Source organism: Hipposideros armiger, unplaced genomic scaffold (genome assembly GCF_001890085.2).
Source record: "Hipposideros armiger isolate ML-2016 unplaced genomic scaffold, ASM189008v1 scaffold_32, whole genome shotgun sequence".
NCBI classification, from domain to species: Eukaryota; Metazoa; Chordata; class Mammalia; order Chiroptera; family Hipposideridae; genus Hipposideros; species Hipposideros armiger.
Window position 1 is genome coordinate 4,616,733 of NW_017731382.1, and position 16,538 is coordinate 4,633,270.

The following is a 16,538-nucleotide window of genomic DNA, read 5'->3' on the forward strand; positions in this document are numbered from 1 at the left end:
GGCAGGCGGATTTCACAGGAATTTGAGTGGTTTTCTCGCCTTCACCCTCAGTTGCTTGCTGGGCTTTCCCTCTGGGCCCTGCGTGCCTCCCCCAGCTGGAGTGCCAGGAGGACACGGGCAGGCGCCGACGCCATGGCCGGCATCTGCGGCCACAGCCCAGGCTAACGGGACCAGGCACGGGGGACTCGCCGCTCCCCTGCCTTCCTTTCTGCCCCAGATGCAAACCTCCCTCTCTCTTCTCTCTGCCAGGCTGGCCAGGAGCCGCCCCTGGAGGCTCATTCATACCTCACAGCTCTGTTCGTGCCAACCCTCACCGCCAGCCCCGCCACCTCCTTTCCACCCAAACCCTCTAGGCCAGCGGTTCTCAACCTTCCTAATGCCGCGACCCCTTAATGCAGTTCCTCATGCTGTGGTGACCCCCAACCATAAAATGATTTTCGTTGCTACTCTATAACTGTGATTTTGCTACTGTTATGAATCGTAATGTAAATATCTTTTTGTGTTCCGATGGTCTTAGGCGACCCCTGTGAAAGGGTCGTTCGACCCCCAAAGGGGCCGCGACCCACAGGTTGAGAACCGCGGCGCTAAGCCCACCGGGCTGGCTCCTGTCCCACCTCCATTCCCCCAGCACATCAAAACTATGAGCCCTTCACACACTGGCTGCTGCTGACACACGAGGCCCTCACTCAGCATGGAGCCCAGACCATGGTGGCAGCTCTGCACTTGTCGTTTAACACGTGTTGTGGGGGAGTGTGTGTGTGTGTGTGTCTGGCGGTGAACACATGTGTATCTATGTGTGCGTGCACATATGCATCTCTATGTGGGTGTATCTGTGTGTGTGTCCTGTATGAGTGTGTGTGATGTCTGTGTGTATATATATGTACTGTATGAGTCTGAGTGTGTCTGTGCATGTGTGCATGGGGTGTGTTTCTGTGTGTTCCTGTATACACGTGGGTGTGTCTGTATAGCAGATAGATGCGTGTGTCTGTGTAGTGTGTATCTGTGAGTTTCTGTGTATCTATGATTGTGAACATTGGGGTGAGTGTGTATGTTTCCATGTGTCTGTCTCTATGACAGTGTATGTCTGTGTGGGGCATACATGTCTGTCAGTGTGCGTATATGTGTTTCTGTGAGTGGGGAGAGGAGTGCGTTAATATGTGTGCACGTGTGTGTACATACATGTATGTATGCATGTGTGTGTGGGACCAAGGCTCACAGACAAAACCAAGGGTGACAGGACGGAAGCAGATGAGGAAGGTGGCGCCCTCGGCCCCCTCCCTGTGCCCACTGTCACTGCACTGGCTGCTAGGGACACAGCGAAGGGACAGGAAGTCCCCGCCCCTGAAGGACAGTCACAGCCCCTTTCACTGTGAGGCTCAGGGAGCTGGAGCCGGGCTGAGCTCGTGATGCTGGCCCACCTATGTCCTTCATGTCCACGTCAGGCCACCTCCTGCCACCTCTCCTTGGGGGCCTGGGCAATGGTGGCTCCAGTCCATGGTGTCCTGTATCTCCATCCGTGCAATGGGGACACAGTGTTCACCTTGTGGGTAACTGGGACCATCCCTGAGAAGCGCTTGGCACAGGGCCCGCCTGGGTCAGTGCTGCAGATGTCACCCCCGAGGTCATTACCGTCATCTATAATGACTGTAGCTGTGACTAGTGTCCGCCTCCCACCTGCAGACAACAGCTCTGCTCTCCATACAATGAGGGTGACATTGGGAGCTCTCTCTCCTGGGTTGTCGCCATCCAGAGCCCTCAATCCCAGGCCTCGGGAGGATGTTTTTCAGGCCTCAAGGCCTGTCCCAGAGGCTGCCACTGGCCGATAGTGACAGGAAACGGGCTGGCCATGAGTGGCCCTCCAGATAACCCTGGCAGCACCCGCAACCCCCTCTCTGCCCCCAACCCCTTATCAGCTGCAGCAAATGTCTCTTCTGAGCCTGGAGCCCCACAAGGACCTCCCTGACCCACATCAGTGTTTGCAAACTATGACCCAGCCAGTGGGGGAGGGCAGGAGGGGGGGGCAGGCGGGGGTCCCTGCCCACTCCAGTCCCCTAGGTCACCAGAAGTTTTCCATCCTGCACAGCTCGGCTGCCATTCAGTGCCTCTTCCCAACTGCAGCGTCCTCCCCTCCCCCAGGTTCAGGGGACTCCCCCGACAATCAATCGCACTGTGGGGTCTGTGCGCTGGGATCCCTCCCCAGGCCGTGCTCACAGCAGACTGTGCTCACAGCAGACCATCCTCTGGGTCTCTGCCACCTCCCCAGCTCCAATCCCTAAACTCATCTACCACTTTCCCCTCACTGCTCCTTCTCCAGCCACACTGGCCTCCTTGGTCCACACCCCCTACTTACCCCAGGGCCTTTGCACTTGCTGTTCCCTCTGCCTAGAACCCAGTCATTTGCCATCGCTCTGTAATATTTCTTTCAGTGTGATCGGTATCTGAAATGACCCCATTTGCATGTTTGTTGTGTCTCCCCCACTGGATTATAAGCCCAACGGGCAGGACTGTGGCTATGACCATCCCCAGCGCTTGGCGTGTGACCTGACACACATTTCCTGGGATAAACGGATGAGTGAGCAAATGGAAAATGAGTTAACATCCTCTCCACGCTTACCACCTCCTGTGAGGCCCCCGTGATTTCCCCAGTGCTGAGTGGCTCCAGGTGATTTCTAGATGTTGGGACTATCTCCTGGTTGGGGTTCCTCAGCACGGCCAAGACCTCCCTTCCTGTCTGTGACTTCGTGCCCCGCCTGGCTGCCAGCACCCCTAGGGCAGCTGGATGGCCACCTGTTTCCTCTCAGGTGCCTTTATCCAGGTTTTAGCGGCACCCTCCTTTCTCATGGGGAGCTTCCCCTCTATTCCACAGGGTTCTGGTGGACCCACCAACCATACTGAGACCTGCCCCCAGCCATTGCTCCCAGGGCCCTGAGCACGTCACCTACGCGGGGCCAGCCCGTCCTCCCCTGAGATTTTAAGCAGACTACTGAGTAAGGAGACAGTAGAGGCTCCCCGACTTCAGTGGGTGGCAGTGGGGCGACTGTCTCTCCCATCACTCCGGGTGCCCACAGGCTGGCGCGGGGCCCTGGTGTGACACCATGTAGCCCTGACTCGCCCCATGGTCCCTGAGGGTGGGGGGTGGGAGGCGCCGATCTCAAGAGAAAACTACAGACCAACTTTTTCTTTAAAGAAAACAAGTTTTATTTTTATAATCAGAACATTCTAATAAAAATATTATTATAATATTAGCTACCTTTTTTTCCTGGGCCTGGACTCTGCACCAGGCGTGCTGCAAAGCGCTTGCCCACGTCAGTCAGCCCCCTGAGGCCTCCCGCTTCCCTGAGGTAGGTCTGAAGGTACCCCCAGCGCCCCACGACCTTCCAGCCCGGTCTCCCCAAGCCCCCTGCCAGGCTGCCCCCCTCATCTCACCTTCCCTGCCTCCTCCAAGGCAGGGCAGGGGCCTCCTGCAGACCGCCCCCCAGTGACCCCTCCTGGAGCCCCATCACCAAGGAAGGCAGGACATGTCTCCGGTTGGTCTCACAGCTCAGGCTGGTGTACAGCAGAGGACATGAAGAATGAGAGGGTGGGGCCGCAAGCTGGTGGGGGTACGCAGTGGTCCAGCCCCGCAGCCAGCATCACCACCTTGGGCCCCACTCCCTCTGCCCCCTGCAGTGGGGGTGGGGGTGGGGGTGGGGTGAGAAGTAGGGAGGGGACACGCTTCTGAGACAACTTACCATCGCTGAGAGAGACCTATCTGGAGGCGCCTACCCTCCGAGGGGCTCCTGGTGCTCGAGTGACTTTATCAAACAGAAATACTGTCCCTGTCTCCGTGGGCGGGGCCACCAACAAAAGTGAGTGTCTCAAAGTCAAAACCAGGTTCTAGATGCTTGGTGGCGGGAGCCTCCGTTGAAAAAATAGACTGAAACTCTGAATCATCTTAGTAGCAAAACAATGACAATAAGAAAAAAAGTCGCAGTGCTTCGATGGCAAGGGACTCGGCCGTGGCTGGTGTCCCTGCTGCACGGGGAGCCTCTCGGGTCTTGGGAAGCCGCCCCCGTGCCGTCATCAGAAAACGAGAATTCCAAGGCGGAGGTTCCCGCACGCCTTCTCCTGCGTTCACAGCTTGTGCGGATGGAGTGACAAGAGTCAATTCACGGCGCTTTTAGGTTTCCCTGGAGTAAGGCATCTCTGAGTGGGACAGTTTCTGCAGAGCCCAGAGGGCGGGTCAGCGGAGGGTGGGCAAGGCCCCGCCTGGAGCCCTGCAGCGAGGCGAGAGGCAGGGGAGGTGAAGGGAGGCGTGAGGGGTTTGTGCCAGGAGGCCTAGGTCACATCTTCTGTAGCTCTCACGCATTCTTTTTTCTCAAAGCCCTCCTCAAGACATGGTGGGTCCTGGATTTAAAGGGAAGCGGTCTCTGGGCTGTGCGGGGTGCAGATGGGGGTTCCGTGGGGTCCCCAGAGACACAGGTGCTGGTGTGCACCCCGAGCTCAGCCGGCCGCTGGCCTGGTGGGTGTGTGAGTGACGGGCCTTGATCGGGGCAATGCCCTCACTGCATCCTGTCGGGCTGCAGCTGTGGAGGCTGGTACTGCACGAAGGTGGTGCCCGCAGGGGCCGCAGCTGAGAGGGTTGGGGGCACGGCAGCTGGGTAGCCATAGCCCACGAAGCTGGCAGCCGAGGCGGGTGAGGCGGCGTATGGGTACTGGTCGTAGGTAGCTGGCGTGTACTGGGTGTAGGCCGGGCTGGCCGGCGTGTACTCAATATAGGGCGAGGACAGCGGCGGGACAGGGGCGGCCGGGATCACCACGCTGGGCTGGACGATGGCTTGAGGGTAGATGTAGTGGGGGGTCAGCCTGTGGGGCCAAACAGAGGGGGGTCAGGCAACAGGGCGGGGGGACACAGATGGCTCCGGGGTGGGGCGGAGGAGTCGAGAGAGCTGGGTGATACTGCGTCCCTGTCCTCATCCGTAAAATGGCTGCAGCAACGACAGTATCAGTGGGACTTGAACACATGACCTGTGCAAGCCTGTGCACGGGCTGTTCCCGCCGCCTGCAGGGCTGACTCCCCAGCGCGCCACAGGGCCCCCGCCCCTTCTCCAAGTCTGTACACAAACGTCTCCTTCCCAGTGGGCCCTTCCCAGCACCCCCTCCCAAGCCTGTACCCCACACATCATCCACCCCCACAGGGCTGCCTACATGATTGGGGGACCATGTTTGACAATGACTTAGCATTTCAGACGGTGACAGCAGAGCATCACACCCACAGCGGGCCCTTCTGAGCGGGGGTCCCCATGCGACCGTAAGGGTCACACGCCCACGAAGCCAGCCCACGAAGCCAGCCTCGTCCTCCCATTTCCCTGTTCATTTTGCCACCATCTGCCACCCACCAAGTGGGCCCTACACCATTTGCTGCCTTACCCTGTCCGTCTCCCCACCCAAAGCACTGGCACCCCTGACACATTACCCCTTTCACTGACAGCCGGTCCTGGCCCCTGGAAGGGGCTCAGCGAGGGGGTGCTGAGTGAACGGTGGAATAAAACCGTGCAATGATGATGGTGGCAGGAATGAGAATGACGGTGAGGTCTCAGGAAGGAGGCCAGCCGACTCCGCGGCGCCTGCACTGGTCACACCTTCCCCGTAGTGACTGGGGGAACCGACCCCTCAGGGCGGCCTTCACCTCATTATCTCCTTTTACAACACGAAACGGAGCTCAGAGGGTCAGCAGCTGACCCAAGGCCCCATGGCGATGACCGGAAGGGCTGAGACTGTCAGGCCCTCTTTACTGCCACGCTGGTCCCACCCTGCAGGTGTCACCACTGCCTGGCACACCCTGTCCTCCAGGGTGGGGATCAACTCCCATATGCTACAGACGGGGACCCACGCGCAGGGAGGAGGACCAGCATGTGCCTGCTCTGCCAACCGGCTGCTGGCCAGCCCTGGGCAAGTAGCTGAGCCTCTCTGCGCCTCACAGCCACCTGCATCAGCAGTGCCCGCAGCCCGGCAGATGCTGCTCCACGCCAGGCACAGAGCGGCCTCATGGGGTAGACGCCGTGGCCGCTGGCACCAGCACGAGTCACACAGGATGGGGAGAAGGAAGTGAAACCCCAACTTCCTTCTGCACCCAGAAGGTGGGTCCAGGATCCCTGCCCTGCCCCTGGTCCAAAGAGAAGCTGCTTTGAAAGAGAAAGGAAAACGCTCCCTCTGGGTGTGCTCATCCCCTGCTGTGTGGGGAGCAGCTGGGCAGAAAGCAGGTACTCTGTCCCCCCAGCCAGGCCCTTCAGCACCCAGGAGGCGCCCTCACTCCAGTACGTGCACCTACGGAGTCGGTGAAAAACTAGAGAGACCCGAGTGCCAGCCACGGGGCACAGATGTCACCCATGTCCCCGAGAACAATGCCCACGCGGCAGTGCGGCCAGGAGGCCCAGACTCAGCCCTAACCTGTCCCCCACAGCAGCACATCAGGGGAGCTGTTTATGCAAAACTGAGATATTTACGCTAAATGGTGATATTGTTTGTGCTAAAAAAAACAACAACAAAAAAAACCCCCAAACAAATGTATTTATACATATGCTAAGAATGGGTGAGGCTGAGTCACACGAAACTGCCCTTTTTACGGGTTCAAGAGCTGACCGACGGCAACGTTACACGGTATATGCACAGAAAAAAGGCTGCAAGGTTACCTGTGGGTTTAAACACCTGTAGATGGCAAATGGGGAGTCGCACGCAGAATCAGGAATACGGTGCACGGCTCCCAACAGCCCGGACCAACCCAAGCGTCCATGCGCTGATGGGTGGACAAAGGATACACAGATCGGTGAGCCCAGGCCAGGGCACAGCATTCAGCCACAAAAGGGATGAAGTGCTGACACGTGCTTCATGCTGGACGGACCGTGAGGACACTGTGCTGAGTGAAACCAGCCAGACACAAAAGGCCACACGCTGTATGACTCCATGGAGATGAAAGGTCCACCGCAGGCACATGCGGACAGGGAGAACGTGGCTCGAACGCCAGGGGCTTCGGGAACTGGGGAGGAGAGTGCCAAGGGCTCTCCTTTCGGGGTGAGAATAAAGTTCTGAATTGCACAGTGGCGACGCTTGCACAACTGTGTGAATACGCTTAATGCCTTCCAACGTGAATTCTAGGTTAGGTGGACTCCATGACGACAAGAGCATGTACATGAGAAAACCCTGAGCCAGGAATGAGCCACCTGCGTGGGCGGAGCAGGGGTGCAGGACGGCACTGGGGGCCCCGTGGATCCAGCAGCAAGCATCTGGGGGGCTGAGAGTCTGGGACAGACCTGGTCCCATGCCTGAGGTGCCCCCAGAACCCCGACCACGGGCCCTCCCAGGTGGCGGCACCCCAGTGATTGCCATGGCAACACACTAACCCCAGCAACAGGTGGCTCCTCCTTGCACCTACCTGGGCAGGTGACCTTTTGTAATTTTTGTCAGGAGACCCTGGCTCAGGGCCACAATGGCTGCTTCGCCCCACCTGTTCAGAAGCCTCTGCTGTCCACCCCCCCGGCCTCCCTCCACTCCCCCAGGAACAAGAGCCTTGAACAGAGCCAGGCCTGGGTTCAAATCATTCCTTGGCCTCCTGAACTGAGAGACAACCCTCTCACCTGTCAGGGGTGTGTTCTGGGCCAGGACTCGGGGCTGAGCAGACCACACAACCTCTGGCCTCCTGGGGCTTGAATTCTAGGAGGGGGACAGGTCACATAAACACACCAGCCCATGAACCAGGCCTAGGATTCCCAGGGATGGGGGCGGGGGGACTTCCTGGAGGAGGCGGCAACTGCACAGAGCAGTTTTATCACCCGTCTCCACGACTGGATGTCAAGTGAGAGGTTGGGGAGGTGAGCTCTGCCCGGATGCCTAGCACAATGGCCTGCTGGGCACATGTCCCTCCGATAAGGACGAGGGGCCCCAGCCCTCGGGAGGCCTCCTGGGAAAGGGAGCACGCCGCCGTCCCAGCATTGTCGGTGGCCCTCACCACATGAGCCCCACCCAACTTCTGCAACCTCGGAACCTTTCCCTTAGTTTGAGGCTGTGGAAGCTTTGAGCCCAAAACTTCTCTAGACATGGGCAGGAGTGGCCCCGCCTCACACACACGCCCGCAACGTATTTGCGAAAAACGTGGATCCCCGCAGACGGAAGCCAGACAGGGTGTGGGACCCTGCATGGGACAGCCCCCTAAGGACTCTGACAGCACCTGCCCTGGGGAGCCGCTGCCTAGACCAGGGCCTCACAGCGTCCACACAGCACAAGTACCCGGCGCTTTAAAAACGACAAGGTCCTGGCCACACCCGCCTCGAGGTCTGGTCAGCTGAGGCAGCTGCCATGTTCACAGGTTTCCAACGCCGGACAGTGTCAGCACCCAAGCTCGGCCCCAGGCACCAGAGGTGCCCTGCTGGGGGACGCTCAGACACGGTGGGGGCGAATAACGTTTAGTCTGGGAGGAAGGGGACCCTGTTTCCTGACCCTTGACTATGTTGTCCGTATCTGTTCACCTGTGTCTCTCAGGTGCTCTGCTCCCACCACTGTGTGAAAAGCCCAAGATAACTTACAAAGCTTTTCACAGCCACAAAATAAGTGCTGTTGTTACCCCATTTCCAAATGGACACTGAGGCTCAGAGACGCTCAGGTGACTCGTACAGTCCCCCAGTCAGGGGGGAGCAAAGCAGTCTGCCCCCCGTCCGTCTGCCGCCCGGTGCTCTCCCTGTAAGGACCGCAGGGGCCACCCAGACGGGAGAGCTGGCCAGGGCCCACGGGCGCCAGCCAGGCCAAGACCTCGCAGCCCCTGGTGCTGCTGTCCCGACCAAGGAGCGCAGTGTGTCCAGGGGCCAGACCCGACACAGATCAGAATGAAAGGCAGGGTGGCGGGTGCTGCTGTATGGTGGGCCCAGGACACAACATGGCAAGGCTAGCCGAGTGGAGGGGAAGGGAGCCATCTCCGAGCCCAGCAGGCACAGGCCAGGCAGGCCCATCCCGTCTCCCCTCAGCTGTGCACTCGGACAAGTTACAGAGCTTTTCCTCGTCCTCCATAAAATGGGTCCTTAGAGGCTGACCCCAGGGCTCGCTGTGAGAACTGAGACCCTCCACTAGGGCAGCGGGTCTCAGCCAGGGAGACTTTGCCCCCCAGGGGACATGGGCACATCTGGGACATGTCCGGCTGTCACACTGGGGGGGCAGAGTGGGGTGGGCATGCTACTGGCATCCAGTGGGTGGAAGCCAGGGAAGCTGCTGGCATCCTGCAGTCCTCAGGACGGCCCCACCGCGGGGCAGTCCCCAGCACCCCACCAAGGGGGAGCCCTGCCGTAGGCTACAAAGTGAAGGACAAATATAATAGAAGGACTTCTCACCACTCTCATGGCCAGACGCCCACCCCAGGGGGCTAGGAAGGGGGCCAGGTGGGGATCTGGGGTGCGCACACACACCGGAACCCGCTGAGCTCCTCAGGGAGAAAGACCCAGCCAGACCAGCACCAGCCCCGTCTGACGGCAGCCCCACGCCCACTCCCCAGGCCTGTGCATCAAACCAGGCAGAGGTCCCAGCTGTCTGGCACCAGGGAACAAGGCATTTATGTCCAGCAGGTTCCCTGATGCCCCGCCCAGTCCCTGGGAAGGTCACGGGCTTGGCAACTCTCTCAACTCTCTCGGTGTCCCTCGGGGACTCCCTGCCCTCTCCTGCTGCTGCAGCCACACCCACACTGTCCTTTGGGCGAGCCATGCTCCCATCCCCCAGTCCTTCCTCTTCTCCCCCCACCCCCCAACACAGCCCCACCAGGCACCAGGGGTTCATGGAGGGACTGCAGCCCGCTGGGCTGAAAAGGCTCAACCACCCTCGAGGGACGTCTGCTCAGGCTGACCTGCCTCGGTCCAGCAACGCCTGCGGAAAGGGAAACGGGCTGGGGTCTCTGCCTGGACCCCCACCCACCCAGGGCTAATAACACACACACAGACAGCCAAGAGCACCCCAGCTGACTCGGCCCAACAGAGACCAGGGGTCCAGGGGCGAGAACCCCAAGTTCAGATCCTGGCCATGTTTGTCCAGCGTCTTCTTGCTCTGTTTCCCCATCTGTAAATTAAGGGTGCCAGAGAGCCTGACAGAGCCCCCAGTGGGGTCCCCGGAGGTCCCCTTAGAAGGCACTCGTCTCCAGGCTCTGAGCCCATGGTCTGCAAACTCTCAGGCTGGCGAGGGGTGTGGCCATCAGCCAAGGGCAGCCGGCGCCCAGGAGACAGACAACCGCATTCTCCGCACACTCAAAGCAAAACTCAGTGAAAAGGCATCGGCTGTGTTTCCGAGCGCAAAACTATCGCCAAAAATAAAAATAAAAAAGGCAAACGGGCTGGTTTCACTTTTTCTGCTCTCTGGAGGTTTTGCCCACAGCGCTGGAGACAACTCCAGGCTTCTCAGGCCGGGAGGTAGGGCCCTGCACAGGCCACCAGGGCAGTCAGGAAACCAGGCCACGGAGGGCCCCCGGGGAACCCCCAGGCTCTGGGGCCACCAGGCAACAGGCAAGTGTGTGTGTGTGTGGGGGGGGGGAATGCAGAGCAGGTGAGATGCCCTCCCTGGGACCATGCCAGGCCCCAGCACAGCATCCACACTGGAACCTGTCCAAACCGCATCTCCTGCTCTCCCCCCAAAAAGCACACCCCACACCCCCAAGACAACCCGACCTTCCGTTTGCTCAGGCCTGAAGCTCTGGAATCTTCTTGGATTTCCCTTTCTTTAATACGTTCCTTAAAATGTATTCAGAATCCCACCCTTCTCACCCCGCTGCTGGTCCGGGGCCAATGGCCACCACTGCCTCACGTCTGGATTGTCACTGGGTCCCCTAGTGGGGACTCTACCCTGGCTTGGGTAGCCCAGCCCACCTAGCAGCCAGAGGGGTGCTTTTAAGATGCAAGTGACCTGGCCCTCATCTGCTCAAGGCCTATCTCAGCCCTGAGTCACTCAGAGAAAAATCCAAGTGCCCCCCTGGGTCCCCAGGCCCTCGTGAGCTGAGGCCACCCTGCTGGGCCCTGGCGCCCCCTTCCCCACCCCCAATCTCCTACTTCCTCCCCTGCCTGGGCCACTCTTTTCCCTCCACAGCGCCTAGTGCCACCTGAGGCACCGTATTCCCTTTTTCCTGTCTCCACTTCCCATGGCCGCTTTGTGGCAGGACGCCCTGTAATTCCGAACTGGGACCCAGTCTCCTGTCATCCCGGCATCCCCAGCCTGGCACAAAGCAAGCACCTATGTTGCATGAACTGACTGACAGAGTGACCGAGGCCTCCATGCACCCACACAGGAGGGGTCAGGAGAAGGATCGGATGCCCCCACTCTGCGGAGCACGTGTCATGTCCTCATGGCAGACGGGGAAACTGAGGGTCGATGAGGAAAGTCATGAGAACAAGGGGTGGCAAAGACAAGTCAGAAGAGGGGTCCCAAGGCTCCTCACCCAGCGTGGTTTTGCACTGTGGCACAAAGGGGTGGCCCACCTGGGAGCCTACCCCCACTGCCCTGCTCCAGGGCACAACCCCCACCTCCCCAAGGGAAATTAGACCCCCTGCATCAGCCTGTCTGTGGTCTGGCTTCTCCCCTGGGTCTGAGGCTTCAGCCCCAGCAGAAAGGCCCCTCCTGTCAGGGCCAGTGGGGCCAGGCAAGGAGCTCAACCTTGGAGAGGAACGTAAGAGCCACTCCGGAGGCTGGTTTCTGTTACGGCACATGAGGATAAACAGCAGGTGTGCACAAGCCACCCGCTGCAGAGGGCCACGCACTGCCCCCCGCCTCGCTCCAGTGAGTGACAAACAGGAAGTGCCGGTCACCCCAGACACCTGAAAGTAAAAACAAGCCACGTGACGCCCCACCGGGGGAGAGGGCACTGGCTTCCTCCCAGCCGCCACAGCCTCGGGCTCTGACGTCACTTCCTGCCATGCCCCCAAGGCACCAAGCCACCTCAAGGCACTGCACCCCGCCCCTGGCTTTATTTACTTCATATCCTGAAATAGAGATAGAACCCCAAGAAGTTGCCAAAACAGTACAGAGAGGTCCCCCAATGATGACGTCTTATAACCCAGTGCGTTGCCAAAACCAGGAACCTGACACTGGCACGTGGCTGTTAACTAGAGTCCAGGCTTGGCTGGATTTCACCATTTTTTGGTGTGTCCTGACACTCTGTCACTCGCACAGATCGTCCACCCACTGTGCCAATCGTGATGCAGGGATATTCCACCCTCACAAGGAAGTCCCTGCTCAGTCCCACTCGTCACACCTTCGGGCCCTTTTGTGCAGACACGTTTGTCACCCTCTGGCTTCCCCCCTGGAAAGTGACGGCCCTGCGGTGGGGAACCATGTCTTTCTGATTCACAGAGTCCCAGGCACAGGGCCTGGCATACAGCAGGCACTCAATAAACATTCAGTGAATGAATGATTCTGGGAATAGCTCTTTACATGCCCAGCCTCGTGTGCTCTGTACCTCCTGTCACGCCCTGGTGACCCGGGCCCGCCCCTCAGACCCCTGGGCATATACACACCCATGGCCCGGTGAGGACAAAAGCAGGTCTCAACTTGGGCACTGGGGACCTTCACACAGGGATGGTAGGGGCCCCTGAAATCATAGGCCAAATGGGGTGAGTGCTGCTTGGGAGAGGGTCCTCAGCTCCAGGGGTCTGGCTCTGATTTGTCAAAACACTGGCCAGAGGGAGGTGTTGACGCCTCGTGGAAGGAACCACGGTGTCAGAGCCCCAGCTCAGGCCCCCGCACCTGCACTGCGAGAGCTCAAGGTTTCTCCTCTCCCGGAGCCTGCAACTGGGGTGACAGGCCGTCATGGGGCGGCTCTGCGACTCTTTACTGAAAAATCCCTGGTCTTCACAGCCCCCAGTTGACCGGCTCTGCACACAGGCGCTCACTCAGGCCTCAAGTCAGCCCTGCAAGGTGGCACTGTCACAGTCCCCACCACAGAGAGGGAGAGGAGCCTACAGAGAAGGGGCTCGGCCTGGCCTCGAACCCAGGCAGACCCGAGTCCTTGCTCTGGCACTCAGTGCACATGATACCCAGCAGCCCCGGGACCCTGTGTTGTCGTCTGGGCCCCGAGGGCCTGGCCCCACGCCTGGCTCAGAGCAGGGCTCACAGCGAGCGGGAGTGGAACCCACAGCAGAGCCCCCTTAAGAATGGGGATGGGGGGCCGGACAAGTGGCACGTTGGTTAAGAGCCGGCTTGGGACGCCAGAGGGCCCCGGTTCGGATCCCACATATGAGGGCCAGTGACACTGCCCTCCACAGCTAAGATGCTGAACAACAGCTCAACCTGGAGCTGGGCTGCCATGAGTCACCGGCGATGGTGTAGGTTGCAGCCCCTGCTGCAGTGGGTTGCCATGGGCTACTGCGTGTAGCCAGCAGCCAGCGTGAGCGGCCAGCAGCCGCCGTGAGCGGCCGTCCAGAAAGAAGCCAGCGACTGATCTGCCTCACCCGGGAAGAGTGCAATGATGGTGCCAACTTGGGCCAGTGAAGCAACGTCCTCCACAACTAGACTGAAGAACAAAAAGACAGCAACTTGTCTGTTCCCCTTCCCCCAATTCCCCAGCACTGTTTCCATCCCAATTCCCCAAAAAAATCTTAAAAAAAAAAGAATGGGGATGGGTAGGCTGTGCCCACAGAAGCAGCTGCCCTTCAAAAATAACCCGAGGAGGAGCTCCAAGTGTGACCAGGCCCAGCACCAACTTTAGATCCTGGCAGGCTTAGGCCCAAGCATGAAAAGACACCCCTTGACACCAGGAGGCTCCTTGCAGGCCAGACCCAAAGCTCTGCGAGGACCTATGCCCTCTCCAACCCGCTCAGACCTTCACTTCTGCCTGCAGGCTGCTCCCTGTCTCACCAGCCAGCAAAGGGATGCTCAACTGGGCAGCCCCATGGCTCTAGATGTCTCCTCCCGTGACTGGGCCATTTGTCACCTGCCAAGAAAGCCTTCTCCAAAGCCCAAGCCTTGGCCCAGTATGTAGCTACATGACAAAAACGTGCAGCCAAGTCAGGTCCCAAAAGATCCCGTTCAACTTAAAATAGGAAAAACGGGGGGCGAGGGAAATCCCAGCAAAAGGCATCAAGAGCAAAGTTCTTTGGCAAATCTTTCTGCACTGACATTTATGACCCAGCCAGGCGAGGAATCCACAGCGGCCTTGCCCAAAAGTGGGGCTATGAGCTCTTTAGAGCTGTCCGAGGCATATGATAGGGGCCAGAAAGTCTGGGAAAGTTCAGCCAGGCTGGAGGGGGTTAACTGGTTCACAGACTGAGCTGTCCAGACTCCCGCTCCCACCTTGCCCTCAGCCAACAGCAGGCCTGGCTTCCCTGCCAGCTCAGAGCTCACAAAACTGACCGCTGAGTCAGGCCGGCCGTGCTCCCAAGCTCGATTGTTTGCAAAGACAAAAGGGATGATGACGGCCCAACTCTCTAGCAGGGCAGGCGGGTCCTGGGAGAAGACGGCTGACCCAGGTAGCTCGGTCGGACGCCTCTCTGGGCAGCGCACCCAGGGGCCCCTGCTGCTGCCTGGACCTCAACGCGACGCTGAGAGGCTTCAGTCCACCTGCCACTGGACAGTCCCTTTGACTCCTTGTCCCTGTTTGGGTCTCCACCCCTTGGCAACCAACAAATAGTTGGAGGCCTCTTCCCAGGCACAGGTATTAAATGGCCAGCCAGCAGATTTAGTTACAAAACATTGTCGCCTGAAGTTGGGAACACATGGCGGTAGAATCTTGTGACCAACCCCCAGCTACCCTCACGTGGGTGGCACTCTGGGGACCATGAGGGGAGAGGTCGGGGCGTCCTTCTACCTGCCCACCCCAGAGAGCAGTTGAGAGTCTGGGTTGCAGAGCCAGCCCGCCTGGGTTCAAAGCCTGTCACTTCAGCAGCTCTGAACAGGTTGTTGCTTTTGCCTCAGTTTCCCCATCTGTGAAGCGAGGATAATATCAAGCCCAGCCTCAGAGAGTAGCTGTGAGGACAGGAGAGACGTGGCAGGAGCATGGGCACCCAGCCCCACATGCTGGCACTGTTAGGTGTTTCCTTCTCCCATTTTCCAAATGAGGAAACTGAAGGCTCAGGAAGATGGACCCAGACGGTAAGTGACAGAATCAGGATTTGAACCCAGGTCTCCGGGTTCCAGAGGCCAAACACTGACAGTTACTAGTCCCAGAGGCAGCCGCGATGGATCGAAGGGAGCCCAGAGTTGGGTGGGGAAGGTATTGTTGCATTTTCAGCAGGAAAGGGCTGCATGAGCTCAAGGCTCACACCCTGATCTCTGTGCAGCTGGCCCTGCCCCCAGGCAGGGCTGTGAACCTGGGGAACATAGCCAGAGCTACGAAAAAGAAGCACATCCTCCTTGTGTGGCCTGAACCCCAGAGAGGAAGAACCTGGGGTGATGGCAAGAAGACTGGGGTGTCCCCAAACTCCTTCCAAGATGCTGCAGACATTTATGAAGCAGGTCCCGGCGGGAAAGAAACCCAGAACCACCTGCTCCCGGCCACCCTCCGGGCTCTGTCCCAAGAATGCAGGCCGGAGCTGAGCTCACACATGTCCAGAATCCACGAGGAAGGCGCTCTGCAGTCACAGATGCCACCTGGCAGGGCAGGCACCCCAAATCGTGGCCATGGAGCGGCTCCGCGGCCATCTGGCTGACCTGCCCAGTCCACTAGAGCACAGCTTTGTCCCTGCTCTGCTCCTTGGTGCCCGCTGTCCCAGCGAACCAGGGTGCTTCTCAAACTGTCTCCCTCCAGGGCAGGCACGCACACATGCTCACCTTGAAGCACAAAACCCAGGGCCCAGGATTGTTCTCTGACACCTTAAGAAATGCTAACGTTCTAAAAGGGGATGCCCTCCTCGACTCCCACAAGAAACAACCCCCAAACCCAACAACAAGCTCCCTGCACTGGGGCGCACGGCCGACATCAATCATGGGGCTGAGAAGTCAGACAGCACGGCAGGCTCCTTTGTGCCCCTGAAGTGTGCGTGTCCTTCCCCAAGCAGCTGCCAGGCCTTATTAGATGTTTTAAAAAAAGGCAAGGGAAGGGGGACGTTTTTTGGACGGAGGAGAGCAGGACATGCTGCTCCAAAGCACGCCAGACAAAAGGCCCACAGGCCGGCCGGGGACATCTGGCCCTGATCCCGTCTCACCTGCTCCAGCTTTCACAAACCTCGGACCCACCGGCAGTGCCCTGCTGCCGCCATCTGTTGGGCACTGGCGCAGGTCAGAGGGGCGCCCTGAGAAGAGCCCAGCCCACCATCTCCCAGGAACGTAGGCAACGCTTGCCGAGTGCTCACCTACCCGCACCACGCCAGTCCCGAGCCTCCACTCACAGAAGTCAGAGATGCTGCTACCATCCCCACCTCACAGGTGAGGAAAGGGGGGCAGAGACAGCTGTCAGCTGCCGGAGGCCACACAACTAGTAAGGGGGAAGCCAGGGTTTGAACCCAGGCCAGCCGGCTCCAGGGCTCACGCTCCCCGTCTCTCTGTGGTGTGGCCTCCACCAGGGATGGAGACACACAATTAGCCTTCTTTCAGTTCCAGGCTTGTCCCCC

The 16,538-nt window shown here is 59.3% G+C and overlaps 1 protein-coding gene across 1 annotated transcript in view; it reads right to left on the bottom strand.

Annotated features, from left to right (window-relative positions):
• Positions 1 to 3,198: 3,198 nt before the first annotated feature.
• RBM38 (RNA binding motif protein 38) overlaps positions 3,199 to 16,538 on the bottom strand; it is a 15,409-nt gene continuing 2,069 nt past the window's right edge. The window contains exon 4 of the mRNA XM_019637388.1: positions 3,199 to 4,845. Coding sequence (XP_019492933.1) covers positions 4,542 to 4,845 — 304 coding nt within the window. The 3' untranslated portion in view covers positions 3,199 to 4,541. The remainder of the gene's footprint in view (positions 4,846 to 16,538) is intronic.